Here is a 22,424-nt window from a genome sequence, read left to right as displayed (position 1 = left end):
AGCCGATAGAGATGAACTTTTTCTCCAAATATCCGTACTCGTACCTGTTTCGTACCGATTTTAGGTATTCGATACATGTATCGGTACCTGCTTTTATTGATTTTGGTATTCGGTACTTTCGGTATCGGTACGAGTAAAAACGGGTACTGATACCGAATTTTATATAGTACTTTAAAAGTTTTTTTATATTATGTTTTATTTCGTATTATGGTATTTATGCAACTCGTATTGATTTTTACCTATTTGTTACTCGTATCGTATTGGTACTTGTACTAATTATACCTATTTAGTACTCGTATTGTATTGGTACTTGTATCGATTTTATTGATAACCAGTTTTGTTCAAATTCGATATCGATATTATGAATACGGATACGATACCAATTCCATCCCTAAGGGGATACGGTGTGGCAACTTTTGGTGTCGGTAAACTTGGTTTACCGAAATGGCAAACCATTGCCAACCAAAGTTTACCGATCAGTTTGGTTTCATGCGGTGAAGCTTTACCGATGCGGGAAAGGAGAAAGGAAAGAGAGAGGGGGGTATGGGGTGGGGTCCATTCCAATCTCAACCAATCACACCTTTTTCCTTTTTTTTAAAAAAATAGTTTACCACTTCACCAAGTGTTTAAACCATTGCCAACATTTTTCACCCAAGTTTAAACACTTTTGCCTAATTGACATGGCGCGCTCTCATTGGTCGGTTTTTTGGTTTGCCACTTTAAAGTGTTTAACCACTCCTTATACCCTAAAGGCTAAAACCAAGGACCATACATGGCATGTTCGTAAATTACCAGAAAACCAAGGCCATTTCGCATTCTCAGCAATAGTAGATTCCAAATTTTATATTGCCTCCAGTTTCCTTACATTCGAAGTAGCTTAAAGTTGCAGTACACACTCCCATCTCACCACCTCTATAAATCTCACCTTTTTCATGTTTTCTCTCTCCTAGGGTTTACTCCATTCGCTAAATCAACTCCACACGAAGCTCGCGTGATCGAATGCAGTTCAACTGCCTCATCTTCCATTGTCAATCTGTACGTATTCTGCATCCTGTTATCGATGTTCGTTAGCTTTTGTTGTTGAGTAACTGAATGTGTGAACGTTTTGAGTTAGTTTTTGCTATTTGTTTGTTGATTTTGAACTTTGAAGTAGGTTTGAAGTTTGATGTTGTAGTGATTTGGTAATTTGTACATATTTTGCATCCTTTTATTGATGTTTTGTTAGGTTTTGATCTTGTGTAACTGAATGTGTGAACGTTTTGAGTTAGTTTTTGCTGTTTGTTTGTTGATTTTGAACTTTGAAGTAGGTTTGAAGTTTGATGTTGTAGTGATTTGGTAATTTGTACATATTTGCATCCTTTTATAGGTGTTTGTTAGCTTTTGTTGTTGTGTAACTGAATGTGTGAATGTTTTGAGTTAGTTTTTGTTGTTTGTTTGTTGGTTTTCAACATTGAAGTAGGTTTTAAGCTCAATGTTGAAGTCTGGTTGCTAGATTTAAGTTGGTGATTTGGTAGTTTGTTGATTTGTACATATATTGCATCCTTTTATTGGTGTTTGTTGGCTTTTGTTGCTGTGTAATTGAATCTGTGAACGTTTTGAGTTGATTCTTGCTGTTTTGTTTGTTGATACTGAACTGTGAAGTAGGTTTGAAGTTTGATGTTGAAGTTTGGTTGCTAAAAAGGAGTTGGTGATTTGGAAGTGAAGGTATAATGACGTTAAGGGGCGGAGCTAGTGGCTCGTCGGATCAGCCAACGCCGCCGCAGCGGCGGATCATGCGGACTCAGACGGCGGGGAATCTTGGGGAGTCAATATTTGATAGTGAGGTGGTGCCATCGTCGTTGGTGGAGATTGCTCCCATTCTTCGTGTGGCTAATGAAGTTGAGCCGAGTAACCCTAGGGTTGCTTATCTTTGTAAGTTTTCTGTTCCAGAATGATACAGATGTGTTGTTAATGATGCTAACAATGCTTAGTTTTCTTTGCGGGTTGATTAGTGGAGTAGTGAAGTTTTGCTGTTTTTTTGTCTTCTATTTTGTGACCGTATGCTAAATTAAAGGGAAAATCTGCTTACAGACGCCTGTCTCACTAGTCTTAGAAGCCCCTGTGAATGGTTGCCGCCTTTTCGTTTTTTACTCATCGTTTTTGGATCTTTAAGTTTTGATCAGCTCTTGTCCTCTTGATGGTTTTATGCCTAAAACTAAATTAATGGGGATCTGAGCAATGTGGGATTGATGGTAGGGGAGACGAGACGGGAAAACTTCTTTCTGCCAAAGAAAGTCGTTTTTATGTAAATCTGGGCAATGTCAATTTACTGCTGCCTGATAGACGCATAATGTCATTATCATTATTGCTATCTTGAAGGCTGGTTAATGTGAACATACCATCTATAATCTTAGCAGAAAGTTTGTAAATTATATTTTTATTTTTAGGTGTACTCGAAAATTGAAATGAGGTTGCATGGCATTTCCTCAGTTCCCATGCCGATAGTTGTTGTAGGTTTCTACCAATCCATTTGACATGCATCATTTCTCTCTAGGTTTGAAGAAGAGTGTTTTGCATTGTTTGTTTGATAGATCCAACTGATTTTGATTTTAGTCAAGTTCTTAACACTGGGTTTTGAATCAGTGAGAAGCATGCATAAATAGGGCTGTAGGTTTACAATTTAGTAGAAGTGCCAATTTTATGTAATTATTCACTCTTATATATTTTACATTAGCACCATATAGCGTCTCTTAAGTGTTGGAGTTCTAAACCTGTGGATTTTGAATGACTTGAAATGAAAGTATGAAACGCCAAATTGCATATCAACCCAGTAAATAATTGGTTATATACGTGCTCAAATAATGTCCAGTACCTATTTTCTTAGCCATGGTTACAATGTTGCAAAGGGAATATCCGAATATGTTTTCTTTCTAATCGTTTATCTTCTAGATATGTTAGCCATCTGACCTGCCATTTCCCATGTAGCTGAACTAATAAGTTTCTTGTTTGTAAGAATCGAGAGCTATACACCGCTAAAATTTTGTTTTAAAAAATTACAGGTTATCTAGGCTCAGAATACACGTGTATTTATCAGAATTTAATTTCAATCACTGCAAAGTGAATGGATGATGGACAGTAATAATATTGTGGGAGATTACGAGCTTTATCATGTTATTCTTGACATCAATTAAGATTGAGTTTATTGTTAAGTGTAAGGTCCTCTGCTCCTGGAATTCGTATTAAGAATTAATATGTTACAAGTTGGCATTTTATTTAGGTCTTAAGTAGGCAATGTCCAAAAAGGACAAAAAAACCAAGTAAGTGAAACTAGGTAATAACTTGACCATAAAGTTGACTAGTTATTATCTTACTTAAACTGCAAAAAATCTACATTGAGGTCCTGATTCCATTTTTTGAGTTTGTCATGATGAGTGTCATATTTTTTCTTTGATGATTCTCGAACTTTTGAGAAGCTATATCGAGTTGTTTCCACGACTTGGATTGTAACTCACGGTCCATTTGGGACATTGTTTATTTATGGTATATGTGGTTGATGGTTTGGCATGCTTAGGGCATATAGATTCTCTATGCTTGTGGGCCAAAACATCAAAATTTATCTTGTTTTTCTTTCAGGCTCATGCTTATTAGCGTTTGCAGAGTGATGTGTTTTTCATTTTTCTTGTACTATTTCTTTGATGATGGTTTTGTTGCAGGTCGGTTTTACGCATTTGAGAAAGCCCATAGGCTTGACCCCACTTCTAGTGGACGTGGTGTTCGTCAATTCAAAACTGCCCTTCTTCAGCGGCTTGAAAGAGTGAGTACTCTCTAGATGGTTTTTTGGGTTGTTGGGATATAACTTCACTCATGTGATGATGTGGCATCTGGGTCATTTCATGGCACTCCTTTCGTTCCCTTCTTTTTTCGTTTGCCTTTCGATCAATGAATCATCATTTTTATTGTTAATCAGGAAAATGATCCGACCTTGATTGGGAGGATGAAGAAAAGCGATGCGCGTGAAATGCAAAGCTTTTATCGACACTACTACTCAAAGTACATCCAAGCTTTGCAAAGTGCTGCTGACAAGGCAGACCGGTGAGTGTTTAACAATGCAAAGTGGTTGAAAGCAAAGCACTACGCAGCACCATTGCTGCCTTTTGCAACTTGTTTTTTTTTTCTCGTTTACCCATACTTGACTCCTATATATGTTCAGTGCACAGCTTACCAAAGCATACCAAACTGCTAATGTTCTCTTTGAGGTTTTAAAGGCTGTTAATCAAACACAAGCAGTGGAAGTTGACCGGGAGGTGGGTACAAAGGAAAATTTTCTGCTTGTTTCGTTAAGAATATTTCTAAATAGTTGTTTTGGTTTTATATAAAATAACTGTCACAGATTCTGGAAACGCATGATAAAGTTGCACAAAAGACAGAGATCTATCTCCCGTACAATATACTACCTCTTGATCCGGATAGTGCCAATCAGGCCATCATGAGATACCCGGAGGTATATAGTTATATATGAACCTCTATCTACTTTTTTCTGTACCTGTTTTCAATAGTGTCGTGAAAATGCTTACTTGGTTTGCAGATTCAAGCTGCTGTTGTTGCTCTTCGTAACACGAGGGGTCTTCCATGGCCCAGGGAATATAAGAAGAAAAATGAAGAAGACATTCTAGATTGGCTTCAAGCTATGTTTGGGTTTCAGGTACCATACATTTCTATGATGTTATAATGTTGGTAACGTAAGTTTGATCGTAGTGTAACAAACATATTATGTTCCACGAAGTCTACACTAAAAGACGTGAATAATAAATCCCTCTATTGTGACTGTTACTTGACTCTTCCCATTCGCAGAAAGATAATGTGGCAAACCAGCGGGAGCATCTGATTTTGTTGCTTGCAAATGTTCATATTCGTCAAATTCCTAAACCTGACCAGCAGCCCAAGGTCAGTCACACATTAAATCACTGTGCAGTTAATCGGTGTTATAAAATGAGGATCCGCTAAATGATTATTTATAACGTGTCAGTTTTCCTGAACTTGAACTAGCCATACATGTTTGGAAATAGAATTACATGACTGTTGACTCAAAAGCATATACTGTCACAACATGATATAGAAACTGTACTCACAGAGTCACAGGAGCACAAATGTGGAGTTAATAGGCAGTTACGTTATGATTATATGATATTGTGCTCTTAGTTAAAACTGTGTAGGCAATGCTCAAAAGAGCACATCAATGTACATTATTTGTTTTTATACTTCATTCTATCTGATGTTACTTTCTTTTGTGTATTATTTGTTTGTTTCACTAGCTGGAGGAGCGCGCATTGAATGAAGTGATGAAGAAACTTTTCAAGAACTACAAGAAATGGTGCAAGTACTTGGACCGAAAAAGCAGTCTTTGGTGAGGCTTCACATGCACCTTTTTTCAGCCTTAATAACCTGGTGTTATTTAGGTGAAAATGAAGTCATTTTGTTGTACTCATTTAGTTTTCTCTTGTGCTAACAATAGGTTGCCAACCATACAACAAGAAGTTCAACAGCGTAAATTACTGTATATGGGTCTTTATCTTCTCATTTGGGGGGAGGCTGCTAACTTGAGATTTATGCCCGAGTGCCTCTGCTACATCTATCATCATGTATGCTTTACGTATTATAATATGTATATGATTTATTTCAACTCTACCTCGTAATATGATTACTTCTGTTATGACATTAATTGTTGTATTTTTAGATGGCTTTTGAGCTGTACGGTATGCTAGCCGGCAATGTCAGTCTAATGACTGGCGAGAATGTAAAACCAGCTTATGGAGGAGACGAGGAAGCATTTTTGACAAAAGTGGTTACTCCTATCTATGAAGTCATTAAAAGGGTATCCAGCTGCTGTTTGCTCACCATGATTTGGAAGTTTTGTTTGCTTGTGATGTAATTCATTATTTATTTATATACGACTACTGTTTCATAGGAAGCTGCCTGGAGCAAAGTAGGGAGATCAAAACATTCTCAATGGAGAAACTATGATGATCTAAATGAGTATTTTTGGTATGATTTTATAGCGGGCCAATGCGTAGATTGTTTTTATCTAATGCTGCTACTAAGATTAACTTGAGCATCACAGGTCTGTAGATTGTTTCCGGTTAGGTTGGCCAATGCGTGCTGATGCTGATTTTTTCTCTCATCCTGAGAAGTTACGCGAGTCTGAAAAAAATGGGGTAAGCAGTAAGCAATAGCATTAATGCACTATCTACTTTTTTTTTCTTCATAGTTTAGAACTTGTTCATTTATCTCATGCTTCAGGATGGCAAACCAAATAATAAACATCGACGGGTCGCCAAAGTCAATTTTGTTGAGATAAGATCGTATTGGCATGTTTTTAGAAGCTTCGACAGAATGTGGAGTTTTTTTATATTGTGCTTACAGGTAACATTTATTTTATTTGATAGTTGATGCTGCTGCTACTACTAATAATGTTCACATAATCACATCTACAATTTATTATAACTAGTGGGTTAGACCAACGCTCCGCGGCGGGGACGACCTGGTTGATAATAAATTTTAAATGGAAACGTAGACGCATTGGTAAAAATAACGTTAATGGCGGGAATCCGGTCAATATTGGTTTGGTTTATTATGGTATCCATACGGTACCGCACTCGATATTGCAACCGAAAGAAAAAGGTTAAAATAAAGTCGTTATAAGGCCAAATGGATGTCGACACGTGTTTTACATTGTTTGAAAACCATAATACACGACATTAACGGTTCTAATAATACCAATGCTAGTACTGATGTTTTTTGGAGTGTATCGGGTCGATCCGTTATAAAAAATATATATCACGTATTTAGTTTTTGTAAAAAAACTAACGAACGAGCCAAAGTTATAGGAGAAAATAAAACTATTGGGTTAAAGACGTATATGATTTATAGTGCAAGGGGTGAATTTGAAACTTGAAAAATAAAAAAACACAAAAAGTTACTGTAGCACACAAGTTATATTATAGTATATATTTATATTTATAATTAATCTATATAGGTGTGCACATATAATGTATATATGTGTGGGCGCTTAGGGGGCAAAAGTGAAATGGTACTAACTTTAACGTTATTTTACTAACTTTGTGAAAATAACGTTAAAAGCGGCGGATGGTTAATCATGCATCATGTGGTGACGTTAGCTGAAAGACACGGGGGTACATGCACCAGTCAGTCTCTGTCTCGATTGTTTGAGTGTTATGTGTCTTAGGTCCAAGGCTTGATACAAAACTACAATCGAGCCGGGGGTGGAAGCAGCCTCTCTATTCCTACGGGGTAGAGGTAAGGCTGTCTACATCTACCCTCCTTAGACCCTACCTTAGCTTTGCTATTGGTGGGATTTACAGAGTATGATGATGATGATGATGATGATGATGATTTATATTTATAATTAGCATGTCGGTTCTGATCACCCGATGAGACACAATTGTTAACAATTTGTTTCTTTTTCAGGCTATGATTATTATAGCTTGGAATGGTGATGGTAACCCAACCTCAATATTTAACTCTGACGTTTTTCAGAAAGTACTTAGTGTATTTATAACCGCTTCAATATTGAAGCTTGGTCAAGGTATGTTGACTGTTGAGCTCCGTAATGTAATTTTTCTGCTTTTTGAGTCGATAAGTGCATATAAAACAAAAAAAAAATACTATTTGTTTTGCAGCTGTTTTAGATGTGGTACTAAATTGGAAGGCAAGAGAATGCATGCCCTTTTATGTCAAACTGCGATACCTTTTAAAGGTTGTATCAGCTGCAGCCTGGGTGATAGTCTTACCAGTTACTTACGCGTACACGTCAAAAGATCCAGCTGGACTTGCTCAAACAATTAAAGGTTGGTTTGGGAACAGCCAAGGTTCTCCATCATTGTTCATTTTGGCTGTTGTTATATACTTGTCACCAAACATGCTGGCTGCGGTGTTGTTTCTGTTCCCCTTCATACGTCGTTACCTTGAGAGTTCAGACTACAGAATTATGATGCTCATGATGTGGTGGTCTCAGGTATGATTTTTGTATACGCCTTTCAACTTTCATCTGCTTTGAGGTCTACAACTCGATTATTGGTTAAGAAATTGCTAACCTTAATATATATATATATATATATATATATATATATATAATGAAATATGACAGCCTCGACTTTATGTTGGGAGGGGAATGCACGAAAGCACATTTTCACTTTTCAAGTAAGATTAAAAAAATGATTTTTTATTTAATTATCAGAATCACGTGGCCAGATACGTTAACATTATCGATTTTAATATTTCAGGTACACAACCTTTTGGATTCTGCTCATTATCACTAAGCTGGCTTTCAGTTACTATTTAGAGGTTCTGTACTCCCATATTCTTAAGATCTGGTCTAACTGGACAAATTTTATATTTTGTGATGACAGTTGTAAACTATTATTGCAGATAAAGCCACTTGTGGGTCCTACAAAAGCTATCATGCGTGTTCATATCAGAACTTACGCATGGCATGAGTTCTTCCCTCAGGGTAATAATGAGATTATTAAATGAATTATGAAAAGTTCAAGACTCAGATATGAGTTACCCTTATATTTGTTTTCTGAAATTGGATTGTGCGGTTTTGCAGCAAGGAACAATATTGGTGTGGTGGTTGCACTCTGGGCTCCAATTATTCTTGTAGGATTACACATCTTATCTTTACATGTATATTTCATTAATTCTTTTTTGCATAGCTATTAACACCCCAATTGCGTACAGGTGTATTTTATGGATACCCAAATTTGGTATGCTATTTTCTCTACAATATTTGGAGGTGTTTATGGGGCGTTCCGTCGTCTTGGAGAGGTTTGTGCTTTTATATGGAAAAGAATACGTCTCACTGATATACATTATGATCTAAATATTATGTTTTATGCAGATTCGAACCCTTGGGATGTTACGGTCCCGTTTTGAGTCGTTACCTGGAGCATTTAATGGTTGCTTGATTCCTCCCGAGAAAAGTGATCCAGTGAGAAAGAAAGGACTTAAGGCTACCTTGTCTCGTAATTACGATGCAGTAAGTTTATAATTTCCTAAGATGAATTTAGACGATATCTTCTATAAACATATTTACTGGAACTTATAGTTTAGTACCATGCACACCAAATGTAACATTGCTATTTTAATGGATGAATTTTGATTTTTTGCCATATATTGAGGCTATGCTTCTCATTATTGCTGCAGATTTCCTATTCCAAAGAGAAAGAGGCTGCAAGATTTGCTCAGTTATGGAACAAAATTATCACAAGTTTCCGAGAGGAAGATCTTATTAATAATCGGTAATTATGATATTTTATAAATATTTATAAATACGCTCTTTTATCTGTCTTTTTTTTTTTACTTTAACACCTTAATTTTCAGTTTTTACGCTTACACCCCTTAACTTTCTAAAAACTCTATGAAACGTCATTTTGACCACTTCGAGTGTTAAGTGCTTATTTTTATGTATGTACGTGTCTGTATGAATTCAAGTTGGTTTACATTCCGACTTAAATTTTGTCGGGTCAAATATAATACATTTTCGTGCATATTTTTATGTACATTTTCAATTGTCTACGTTTTGACGTAAATGTTGTTCGGAAACGAGTCCGGTCAAATATAATACGTTTTCATTAGACGGTATAAATTCGAGTTACTTTACGTTTCAATGCCGCCGCAACACGGTACCATCCTTTAACTTAAAAAAACACTATTTCCTTAATCTTTACGTTTCGATGTAATTTTATTAGGAAACAAGTCGGGTCAAATATAAAACGTTTTTGTGCTTATTTCCATGTACGTTTTTAGTTGGTCCACATTTTGACGTAAATCCTGTTTTGAAACGAGTCAGGTCAAATATACTACTTTTTCATTAGACGGTTAACGTTTCGACGCCGCCGCAACACACAGGAGAAATTTACTAGTTTTATTTAATGTAAAGTTCATTGTGGCTACAGGGAAATGAACCTCTTGCTTGTTCCGTATTGGGCTGACCGAGACTTGGGCCTAATTCAGTGGCCTCCGTTTCTGCTTGCTAGCATGGTATGTCTGTAAATATAGGAATTGATACATCCTTCTAGAAGCTTATGAAAATGCTTATTGTTTTCCGATTAATGGATAGATCCCTATTGCATTGGATATGGCGAAAGACAGCAATGGAAAAGACCGTGAGCTGAAAAAGAGGATCGAGAATGACAGTTATATGTCTTGTGCTGTTCGTGAATGCTACGCTTCGTTTCGCAATATTATTAAGTTTTTGGTTCGTGGCAGTCGTGAGAGGAAGTAAGTCCGCTTTAGTATATTTTGTTTAACAAGTTCTTATCATGGGAAAGATATGTATAACTCGGTTAATCTTTTCAGGGTAATTGATGATATATTTGAGGAAGTTGACAAACATATTGATAATGGTGATCTAGTTAGAGATTTCAAAATGAGTGCCCTGCCTATTCTCTACGATCATGTTGTCAAGCTTCTTAAATACTTGGTATGTACTTCAGTAGCTCTTTGAAAATCTTGTAAGTTTGTAAGAATACGCTAACACAATATGGTTTTCGACTTTTTTATTCGCAGCTAACAAATAAGCAGGAGGACCGGGATCAAGTTGTAATTCTTTTCCAGGATATGCATGAAGTTGTGACAAGAGACATAATGGAAGAACGGTAGTGAATCCTTTTCCTGCATCTGTCTTTATCACTTAATATTAATTCTTACATTTGTGTATTGTTTCTTTTTTAAATAGTTTGGAAGGGCAAGAAGATGAGGTTGATGAACAGATTCAGCTATTTCAACCTGCAGGAGCAATCATGTTCCCGACTCCAGAATCAGAAGCTTGGAAGGAGAAAGTAATTTTAATAAAAATTTTAAAATATAATTTCAAATTTAGTATTCTTCTTACATGGTGTCTTTTTCCAGATCAATAGGTTGTACCTATTGCTTACAGTGAAGGAATCTGCTATGGATGTGCCTTCAAACTTGGAAGCTAGACGACGTATATCTTTCTTCTCCAATTCATTATTTATGGACATGCCCTCAGCCCCCAAAGTCCGCAATATGCTTTCCTTCTCGTAAGTTTTTTTTATCTCTTAATTTATTTAGAGCACTTATATTGGGACAATCTATTTTTAGCTATGCAGTTGATATCGGTGACATATCCCCAGTTATCGGTTCCCATGTAAAATATCGGTATCGATATTATCGGCGATATTGACCTGTTTGGACGGATCTTGACCGATATATAACCTATCCTATTTTCCCGATATCAGTATCTTTCTTCTTAGTTCTACCATTTGTCTTTCTTCGTGCTGCTATTAGTGTTTTAAGTCTTAATCAGTTCCTACTTGCTACAATTGTTAGTGTTTTGCAAGTTGCAAAAGGTTAATTTGTTAATGGTAGGGGAGTATATTGAATTGTTAGTGTTAAATTGCTATATATATATATATATATATAGGATTAGGATCATGAGTGAACAACTTCTTGAGAGTGAACTAAGTGAACTAATCTTGGCCCTTTATCATTTTTTAGATTAAAGGGATAAGATTGACATTAGGCAATTACTTTTAATTAAAATCCCTTAATTTTCTCCCCTCTTAACTCTCTCTCTCTCTCATTTTTTATTATTTCTCTATTATTTTAATTATAAGAGATTGAAGGGCTAATTTTTTTTAAATAAACTGTTATGTTCCTTTTAAAATTAAATATTAAACCTAATTAAATTATGATTTTTAACATATGTGTGTATACAGGTCAGTAATACAAGACTTATACACTTGTGTATTATTACATCTTGTTTTCACGGGTTAGTATAAACCAGATTTATACACTTGTGTATTATTCAAGTACATATGTGTATACGGGTCGGTATATACCAGACGTATACACCTGTGTATTATTCAAGTACATAGCGTATACATGTCGATATATATCAGACTTATACACTTGTGTATTACTACATATTGTTTCCACTATACGTCTTTTCATCAAACATTGATGTAATACATATATGTATAGAGAATGTAATTAAATATTTTTAATTGTGTTCTAGCTGGAACAATATTTGATAATGTTTGTATTTTTTTTTAAATTATGAAATATTAAGTTAGGTAATATGTGAGAGAAAAAAAATATAGAGAATGTAATTAAATGTTCTTTTAATTGGAAAGAGAAATCAGGAGAGAGAAAAAATTAATTAATTAAATGAAGATAGAAATATACAATTATACCCTTGTGTCTATTAAAATACTTGTAAGTTACAAAAAATAATTACAATCTTGCCATTAAAGAAAAAATCTAGATCTACAAAATCAATGGTCAAGATAAGTTCATTTTGTTCACAAATAAATCATTGTTCACTCATGAACCCTACCCTATATATATATATATATATATATATATATATATATATATATATATATAAATTGTGCATGATACTAAAATTGCGGATAGGGGAGAGTTTAAATGAGAACGCTAAATATCGCGAGAACCGTGAGAATGAATGGAAAAACCACAAGAACTTGGTCAAAAACAATCCAAATTCAAAATTTCTTTTTGCACTTATCATTATTATTCGAATACAATGTTAGAAATTAAATTTACACGTTTAAATTTTCGTGAATTCGTAAATAAAGAAAATTTACACATGTGTAAGTTTGCCATTTACACATGTGTAAATTTGTTATATTTACACATGTGTAAAAAATCTAGTAAGAGTGATTTTGAGAGGAGAAATGAATTATTTGATGTTGTGAATTCTTTTTTGATGTTGTATTTTAATTAGAATGAGGTTTGTATTAAAAAATTCGATTTTGATTGGTTTTCTCATTCGTTCTCACGGTTCTCGCAATATTTAGCGTTCTCAAGATAGCCCTCCCCATTACGGATATACCACCGCGATAATTGACATCTCATATCGGTCCTTGACCAATATCCAATTTTTTACCGCATTAACTGCTTAGGTTTTTAGGCTTTGTTTAACTTGTCTTCTAGACCTTTCTGTATGGGGCTAACTTGACAATTATAAAATTCTTTGTAAGAACCAGGGTCCATGGTTGTAAAAATCCCGCCTAGGCTCCGATTAGTTGCCGATTAATCACTAATAGGAGGTTCACTGAGAAATGCCCGATTAATCGCTAGGCGGTCAATGGTGGTCATATCCCGGCCAGATTCCGGCCAAATTTTGACCAAACCTTATAATTTCCTTCAATTACTCAAAAAATGGGTCAGCGAGGGGTTAAAAACATGTCTACTTAAAAAAAATTACATTTAAAAATGTGTGTGCATATATAAAACTAAAAATTACAGATTAATTTTGATTAATCGCTAGTCAGTACCTCACCGACCGACTAGCGCCTACCAATTCTTACACCACTGCCACTGTCTCTATTTTCATAGTCATGGAAGTTGATTCAGACTTGTTGCATACAAGTTCGGTGACTTGTGAACTCATTTCTTTTATTTGCTTTTTTTACAACTCGTATTTTTTTGAAATTCAATATTTTCGCTTACTTGTTATATGCTGGAACATTATACCTTGTTTTGTGCATAATATCTTTTTCATGGCAGTGTACTCACCCCGTATTACACCGAGGAGGTTCTCTTTTCATTGCATGATTTGGAAGTTCCAAATGAGGATGGGGTATCAATCCTCTTCTATTTGCAGAAGATTTTCCCAGGTATGTATATTCTCATGTGCTTACGTTGCACCACCGTATGTATCGATTACCGACTAGTGATGGATGACCCATATAGATGAGTGGAACAACTTTCTTGAGAGAGTCAATTGCTCCAGTGAAGACGACCTAAAGGAAAGCGATCAATTAGAAGATCAGCTGCGTCTTTGGGCTTCTTATAGAGGACAAACGTTGACCAAAACTGGTAAATTTGACCTCATTTGACTTAGTCCAAGGACCTTTGACTAATCCTCTTTAATTTCTGACAGTTAGGGGAATGATGTATTATCGTAAAGCATTGGAACTTCAGGCATTCCTTGATATGGCTAAAGATGAAGGTACATAGCCGTCTTGTGATTATAAATGAAGTTTCAAGTAGAGTAAAATGCCATTTTCGTCCCTGAGGTTTGGCCAGTTTTGCGACTTTCATCCATAGGTTTGTTTTCTACATCTGGATCCAAAAGGTTTGTATTTTGAAATCTTGTCATTTTCATCCGACTAGTAACTCCGTCCATATTTCTCCGTTAAGTCAAGTCAGGGGTATTTCCGTCTTTTTAGACTTTTTTTTAATTAAACTAAAAAACACTACAAGAAATAAAGATCCACCTCTGTTGATTCAAAAATACTATATAAATATATATAAACAAAACAAATAAGTAAAAAGATGAAAGAATCCCCGGCTTAACGTTAAAAATGGATGGAGTTAACGGGTCAGATGAAAATGGCAAGATTTCAAACCTTTTGGATCCAGATGCGGAAAAACAAACCTTTGGATGAAAGTCGCAAAACCGGCCAAACTTCAGGGACGAACATAACATTTTACTCTTCAAGTTAACATAAACAGTAGTTGATTTGGTGTTTTGTTATGGGTTTGAGCAGATCTGATGGAAGGGTATAAGGCGATTGAGTTGAATGAGGATCAGATGAAGGGTGAAAGGTCATTGTGGGCCCAGTGTCAAGCCGTAGCTGATATGAAATTTACATATGTGGTTTCATGCCAACAATATGGTATTCAAAAGCGATCCGGTGATCCTCGTGCACAAAATGTTCTGAGGCTAATGACTGAGTACCCATCTCTTCGTGTTGCTTATATTGATGAGGTTGAGGAGCCTAGCAAAGATGCAACTAAAAAGATTAACCAGAAAGTTTATTACTCTGCTCTTGTCAAAGCTATGCCAAATTCCAATGCTTCTGAGACGGGACAGAACTTGGATCAGGTAAAAACATTAATGCGACGTTAACCTGGACAGAACTGATATAGTTTTGAATATATCTTAGTCTCAAAATTGAGTAAAATGCCATTTTCGTCCCTTGAGGTTTAGCCAGTTTTGTGACTTTCGTCCAAAGGTTTGTTTTTTCGGATCTGGATCCAAAAGGTTTGAAATGTTGCCATTTTCATCCAGATCGTTAACTCCATCCATTTTTCTCTGTTAAGTCAAGGGCATAGTTGTCAATAGCGAGCGTAGCGATCGCTATAGCGCGCTACGTAGCGTATAGGTCTAGGCTTGCTATTAGGTTTGTAGCGATAGATAGCGATAATAGCGACAATTTTTTTTAATATAAATAACAATTAAATATAGCTATAAAATAGCTGGATTTTAGGTTTTTGTTAAATATCCATGTAAAATAGCATATATACCAGGGTATTTTGATATAATATACATATAAATTTTCTCTAGTGTATCAATATTTATAAAATAGCCGCCCACTATTTATCGCTATTCGTCATTAACAACTATGGTCAAGGGTATTTCCGTCTTTTTTGTTAACTTAAAGGGCAATTCGGTCTTTTTCACTTATGTACAAGCATTTAGCATTCGAGCCGGGGGTCTCACTGAAGCAGCCTCTCTATTCCTACGGGGTAGAGGTAAGGCTGTCTACGTCTTACCCTCCTCAGACTCTACCTTAGCTTTGCTATTGGTGGGATTTACTGAGTATGATGATGATGATGATGATGTACAAGCATTTAGCATAATGAACAAGTATTCAAAATACCCTAAATAAACAAAAAACAAGTAGGTAAAAAGACGAAAATACCCCCGACTCAATGGATAAAAATGGATATAGTTAACGGGCCGGATGAAAATGGCAAGATTTTAAACCTTTTGGATCCAGATGCGGAAAAACAAACCTTTGGACGAAAGTCGCAAAACTTGCCAAACCTCAGGAACGAAAATGGCATTTTACTCCTCAAAATTTATGAAAAAGCAGTAAGCACTAATGCGACATTAACTGGGTTGGTAACTATAGACGTGATTTCTATGGGTAGGTTATTTACAAGATAAAATTACCCGGACCTGCAATTCTGGGAGAAGGAAAGCCTGAGAATCAGAATCACGCTATCATCTTCACACGTGGAGAAGGCTTGCAGACTATAGACATGAACCAGGTATGTTGTCAAATGGTCTTTTATTTTTATCAATGAACGAGAAGTCCTTAATTTTAATCAAACATCCATTTGTAGGACAATTACATGGAAGAAGCCTTAAAGATGAGGAACCTGCTTCAAGAATTTCTTAAAAAGCATAATGATGTGAGGTATCCTACGATATTGGGACTTCGGGAGCATATTTTTACTGGAAGGTATAGCAGAAATCGTAAAATATTGTGTTTCTTTTTCTGTTCAATAAGCTCATCAATTCACTTTCTTGCTGCAGTGTTTCTTCTCTTGCATGGTTTATGTCCAATCAAGAAACAAGCTTTGTAACAATTGGTCAGAGATTACTCGCCAACCCTTTGAAGTAAGATTAAGATCATTCTTTTGGTCCCCTACATACTTGAGTTGCATATATACTTGTCTGTTAATAACTAATAGTCAACTAGTGGGTGCGGGTTCGAAAAGTAGATAAAAATAAGCAAATCATGAGAGTTAAAGTTGTTTGATGTTTTAGTTAAGGGGCTAAACGTGTCATCATTAAAGTTGAGAGTCTAAACATGTCATTATTAAAGTTAAGGGGCTAAAGTTGTTTATTATTAAAGTTGAGGGGCTAAAGTTGTTTATTACTAAAGTTGAGGGGATAAAGTTGTTTGATATAGTTAAGGGGCTAAACATGTATTTATTTAAGTTGAGGGGCTAAACGTGTATTTATTACAGGTGAGGGACTATACATGTCATTATTAAAGTTGAGAGGCTATACATGTCGTTATTAAAGTTGAGAGTCTAAAGTTGTTTATTATTATAGGTTGAGGTGCTAAAGTTGTTTTAGTTAAGGGGCTAAAGTCTAAACATGTCATTATTAAAGCTGAGGGTCTAAACATATCATTATTAAAGTTGAGGTGCTAAAGTTGCTTATTATTAAAGTTGAAGGGCCAAAGTTATTTGATATTGAAAAAATGGCATATTTATAGTTTATCTAATTACACTTGTTGATTCTTGTAGGGTTCGTTTTCACTATGGTCATCCAGATGTCTTTGATAGACTTTTTCATCTTACACGAGGGGGTGTGAGCAAAGCCTCCAAGATTATAAATCTCAGCGAGGACATATTTGCTGGTATTTTTTAACTCCGTTTACTAATTATGCTTTACTGTTTTTGACTCAGTTAACCATTTCTTTCTATGTGTATAGGTTTTAATTCTACACTCCGTGAAGGCAATGTCACGCATCATGAGTATATACAAGTTGGTAAAGGTCGGGATGTCGGTCTAAATCAAATTTCTCTGTTTGAGGCAAAAATCGCCAATGGAAATGGGGAACAAACACTTAGCCGCGATCTATACCGGCTTGGGCATCGGTTTGACTTTTTCAGAATGTTATCGTGTTACTTCACTACAATCGGTTTCTACTTTAGTACTTTGGTAAACCTACTCACTGTATTCGTTCTCTTCACATAGTATGAGAGGTGGAAAATTGGGTAACAGGTCAAAACAGGAACTTTTTGTATGGAGAGTTGAGTTGAGCTGGCCAAAATGTAAATATTTCAAAGTTCAAACAATCTCCTTTATAAGATATATAGTATAGTTTTTTTCATAAACAATTCAAATTGAACCATTAACCTGTAAATAAGTCAAAAGTAGGGGTGTTAAAAAAGCTCTTAGCTCGCGCTCGCTCGGAAAAAGCTCGAATAAAGCTCGGTTGTAAACGAGTCGGTTCGGCTCGATTTGTAAACGAGCCGAGCTTGAGCTAGGCCTGTCTCGGTTCGTGAGCCGGCTCGAATTATTTTTATTTTATATGGATTTAATTTAATTTTAAATGTATTAAAGAAAAAATGTGGGGGGGGGGGTTGAAGTTTTAATATTTAAAGATTAATTAATCAATAAAATATAAAAATATGGGAAAATAAACAAAAATTATACATATAATACTTTTAATATGCCTTTTGATCTTTAAAATATTAGAAAAATAAAAATAATACATAAAGATATAGAAAAAGTGTATCGTACAATTGGCCTTAACATACATTACGTACGCGATTAGAAATCGCACGTTATAACAAGAAATCGCATGTTCAAATTTCAGAAGTTCACATGTTCACATCGCATGTGTATATAACAAGAAATCTATAAATCGCATGTGTATAACAAGAAATCTGGTTAAAGGAATCTCTATAAATCGCATGCGTATAACAAGAAATCTGTAAATCACATGTGTATTATCCTATAGTAATCTTCGCATGTTGATAGGCTCTAAGGGAAAACCATGTTCGCATGTTATAAAAAATAACCCAAAACGCATGATGTTCAATAAGGCATTTTGTACGTTAACCAGCCTCTAAAGATATATATGTATTTTTTATTTTTTTTTCTTGTTTTTTATGTCAATATTTGTAAAAAAATTAACGAGCCATCTCGAACATGTAACAAACCGAGCCCGAGCTCGACTTCTCAGAATAAAACAAACGAGCCGAGCCGAGCCGAGCCGAGCCGAGCCGAGCCGAGCTGGCTCGTTTAAGTTCGAGCTCGAGGTCAGCCCGGTTCGGCTCGATTACAGCCCTAGACAAAAGGGTCACCTCTTGGTAATAACGTTACATTATTGAATTTTCAGCTAGTTACAATTTTCGTTTGCAGATAACTGTATTGACCGTATACGTGTTCCTCTACGGGCGCCTTTATCTTGTACTTAGTGGACTTGAGCAAGGGCTAAGTACTGAACCCGCCATTCGCCACAATAAACCACTTCAAGTGGCTCTCGCTTCACAATCATTTGTCCAAATCGGATTCTTAATGGCATTGCCTATGATGATGGAAATAGGTCTCGAACGAGGTTTCCGAACCGCATTAAGCGAGTTCATTCTCATGCAATTACAACTCGCCCCAGTGTTCTTCACATTCTCGCTCGGAACAAAGACTCACTACTACGGTAGAACATTACTTCACGGAGGTGCAAAGTACAGAGCAACAGGTCGTGGGTTTGTCGTCTTTCACGCAAAGTTCGCCGAAAACTACCGTCTTTACTCGCGCAGCCATTTCGTCAAGGGAATCGAGCTTATGATATTGCTTCTTGTGTATCAAATTTTTGGTCAGTCGTACAGAGGGGCGATCGCTTACCTTTTGATCACGATCTCAATATGGTTTATGGTTGGCACGTGGCTGTTCGCTCCGTTTCTTTTCAATCCTTCGGGTTTTGAGTGGCAAAAGATTGTCGATGATTGGTCTGATTGGAATAAGTGGATTAACAACCAAGGTGGTATCGGGGTTCCTCCTGAGAAGAGTTGGGAATCTTGGTGGGAAGAAGAACAAGAACATCTACATTATTCTGGAAAGCGCGGTGTTATAGTCGAGATCTTGTTATCGTTAAGGTTTTTCATTTATCAATATGGGCTTGTTTATCATCTAACTATGACAAAGCATCAGAAGAGTGTTCTGGTATGTGTTTTGTCCAACCGTGTTCTCGACTCTTTTGCGACTTTAAAATAGGAAAAATCACGAAAATGGACCTTGACTGGTCAAAATTACAAAAAATGAACATGCTTTGCGTCTGTGGTAGCCTCAATCCTTAGAGATTGCGTCTATGTTAGCCTCATGAATCCTAGCGAATAAGAAGTTGACACGTATGAAAAAGTTATGCTCGTTTAAAAATCGTGGTGGAAAATAAAAAAAAGTAGGCGCGGAAATCCATGGCACAATCTCAGACGCAAACTTTGAGCCTCAGATGCAAAACCTGCATTTATTTCCGTGTTTGCGTCTCTCCCAGACGCAAACGATGTTTATTTTCGTAAAGTTGTTTGTTCAAAGGTCATTTTCGTGAATTTCCCTTTAAAATATTGTTGCTAAGTGATTTTTATATATATGACAGGTTTATGGTATATCATGGGTGGTGATCTTTGCCATTTTGTTGGTGGTGAAGGTGAGGAATTTTAGCTCGCTAAGAGCATACAACAAATATATATATTGACGATTTATCGCGAACCAGAAAGTAAAGTTTATTGTATTTAATCTTCCAGGCTGTATCATTTGGACGGATGAAGTTCAGTGCAAAGTTTCAACTCGTTTTCCGGCTAATCAAAGGGGCGATCTTCGTCATGTTTGTCTCGATTCTCGTGATCTTGATTGCCCTTCCTCATATGACCCTGCAAGACATCTTTGTGTGCATTCTTGCCTTCATGCCAACTGGCTGGGGTTTACTACTGGTTAGTACAAGTGTCGTAATTATCCTTTTCGAAGCTTTTTAGATGTTTGCTGCTAGGCCTGTAAATGAACCAAACGAACACGAAGAGAGGCATGTTCGTGTTTGTTCATTTAGCTTTAACTGAACACGAACACGGACATATAATTGAACACATTATTTTGTTCATGTTTGTTTGAAACCTAAACGAACAGTTCACGAACATAAACAAACAAAAACGAACATAATTTAACAAACAATAAACAACACATCATCAATTCATCATCATACTCGGTAAATCCCATCAATTGCAAAGTTAAGGTAGGGTATGAGGAGGGTAAGATGTAGACAACCTTACCTCTACCCCGTAGGAATAGAGAGGCTGCTTCCAGTGAGACCCCTGGCTCAATAGTAGTTTTGCATCAAGCCTTGGACACAAGGCACATAACACTTAACAATCGGGACAAAGGCCAATTAGTGCATGTACCCTTTTGTCTTTCGGCTATCAACGCCACCACATGATGCATGGTTAACCATCCCCCCCTTTTGTCTTTCGGCTATCAACGCCACCACGAAATTAGTAATATAACGTTAAAATTAGTGCACTTTCACTTTTGCCCCTCGAGCGTCCACATATACGTTATATGTGCATACAGCAAGCGGGGCTAAAACAATAAACAACACAAATGAACATAATTGAAGAAACACATATCAGCATAATTTACTAAATTAATGAACATAAAGTATTTTTTTATATATATTAGTGGTTAATTACGACATATTCCACTGGAAAACCCATTTTTATTACTAGAAAGCCCAATGACCAATTAGTTATATTTTTATCTTTTATGTTTAGTATTAATATAAACTAGTAATAAGACCCGCGTTCGCAAATATCGAACGGATTAGTCCAAGCGTTATGTGACATGTTAACCATATGAACACCCACGTTTTGACGTATCCGATTGAACTCAATGTATCCTATAGTTGCATTGCGATTGGATCAAAATGTAACGTAAATCGAATTTATATCGTACAATCATAACGTATTATACGCGACCCGACTAACTCGAATTTATATCGTCAAGCCAAAAACTCTCGAGGGGGTCAAAGTGGCATTTACAAAGTTCATAAAAAGTTAAGTGGTTAAAAATTGCATTTCCTAAACTTAAGGGCTAAGAAAGGGTAAAGATGAAAGTTGATAAAGTTTTGGGGTAAGAAGGAAACTATAACAAAGTTGGGGCTGAAAAGGAAACTACGACAAAGTTGGGGTGTCAAAAGCAAACTATTTGTAAAATGGAGTAGTAGTTTAGGGACTAAATTTGCCATTTTATGAAACTTTGAAGGTAGCAAAGTCAAAGGGCTAAAATTGCAACATCGTAAAAGTATGGGGGAAGGGGAAGCAAAGCCGGTGGGGTTTCCACCGACTTTGTCTTTTAAGTTATAGTATAATATAACTACTTATGTATTTAAATTGAAACGAACATAAACGGACGTTCACATGAACGAACACTTAATTAAATGAACAAACTTCCCGCATAACCAGTTTACGAACAGTTCATGAACGTTCGGTTCGTTTACGGGCCTATTTATTACCTTTTAACTGAAAAGTAGTCATCTCAAAACATTTTTTTAACACATAAGCATGCTGCCCTTTTTATGCCAAACAAGGCTCGGAAAAAGAAGATCCAGTAAGTGAGACGAATATGTTTTTTTGTTGTTCAGATTGCACAAGCATGCAAACCGGTAGTGAAGTCAGCTGGATTCTGGGGATCGGTGAAGACACTTGCGAGAGGTTACGAGATAGTGATGGGCCTACTTCTGTTCACACCAGTTGCGTTTCTTGCATGGTTTCCGTTTGTTTCAGAATTCCAAACACGTATGCTCTTCAACCAAGCCTTCAGTAGAGGTCTGCAAATATCGCGTATTCTTGGTGGACATAGGAAAGATCGGTCAGCTAGGAACAAAGAGTAGTGATTTTGTAACAAAATGCAGTAACTGTTTCAAGGCCCGAGTTATGCTGCATTTTTTTGGTAGGTTGGTAGCTAATTTTCTTTAATTGTGCATTAAGCTTATGAACACAGCAGTGCCTATGTATTATCTGTATTCAGAAATTATTCTTTTGTGTTTTCATGTACATTATGCTCTTGGCCTGCTATGTATGCCTGAAACTTAAACAAATTATTCTACTTCTTTCATGAAGGCTCATCATTACTATTT

The 22,424-nt window shown here is 36.1% G+C and overlaps 1 protein-coding gene across 1 annotated transcript; it reads left to right on the top strand.

Moving 5' to 3' along the window:
• The first annotated feature begins 877 nt into the window (after positions 1-877).
• Positions 878-22,424, top strand: LOC110868476 (callose synthase 3). Its single transcript, XM_035975240.1, has 42 exons — positions 878-1,035; positions 1,645-1,911; positions 3,693-3,793; positions 3,947-4,071; positions 4,190-4,283; positions 4,370-4,480; positions 4,565-4,681; positions 4,831-4,923; positions 5,292-5,383; positions 5,492-5,618; positions 5,714-5,851; positions 5,945-6,021; positions 6,098-6,191; positions 6,277-6,399; positions 7,465-7,582; positions 7,677-8,011; positions 8,144-8,196; positions 8,280-8,340; positions 8,425-8,506; positions 8,606-8,655; positions 8,737-8,823; positions 8,897-9,034; positions 9,202-9,296; positions 9,954-10,038; positions 10,118-10,278; positions 10,357-10,480; positions 10,567-10,655; positions 10,736-10,838; positions 10,909-11,060; positions 13,555-13,664; positions 13,741-13,866; positions 13,931-13,999; positions 14,541-14,878; positions 15,931-16,050; positions 16,126-16,244; positions 16,319-16,402; positions 17,041-17,153; positions 17,229-17,458; positions 18,668-19,465; positions 19,896-19,946; positions 20,044-20,229; positions 21,930-22,424. The coding sequence occupies exons 2-42, from the start codon at positions 1,710-1,712 to the stop codon at positions 22,176-22,178; spliced, it is 5,820 nt and encodes a 1,939-aa protein (XP_035831133.1). The 5' UTR covers positions 878-1,035; positions 1,645-1,709; the 3' UTR covers positions 22,179-22,424.

The sequence above is a fragment of the Helianthus annuus genome, chromosome 7 (genome assembly GCF_002127325.2).
Source record: "Helianthus annuus cultivar XRQ/B chromosome 7, HanXRQr2.0-SUNRISE, whole genome shotgun sequence".
Lineage (NCBI taxonomy): Eukaryota > Viridiplantae > Streptophyta > Magnoliopsida > Asterales > Asteraceae > Helianthus > Helianthus annuus.
The sequence above is the reverse complement of the archived record's forward strand: the minus strand, read 5'-3'. Positions and strand labels throughout refer to the sequence as shown.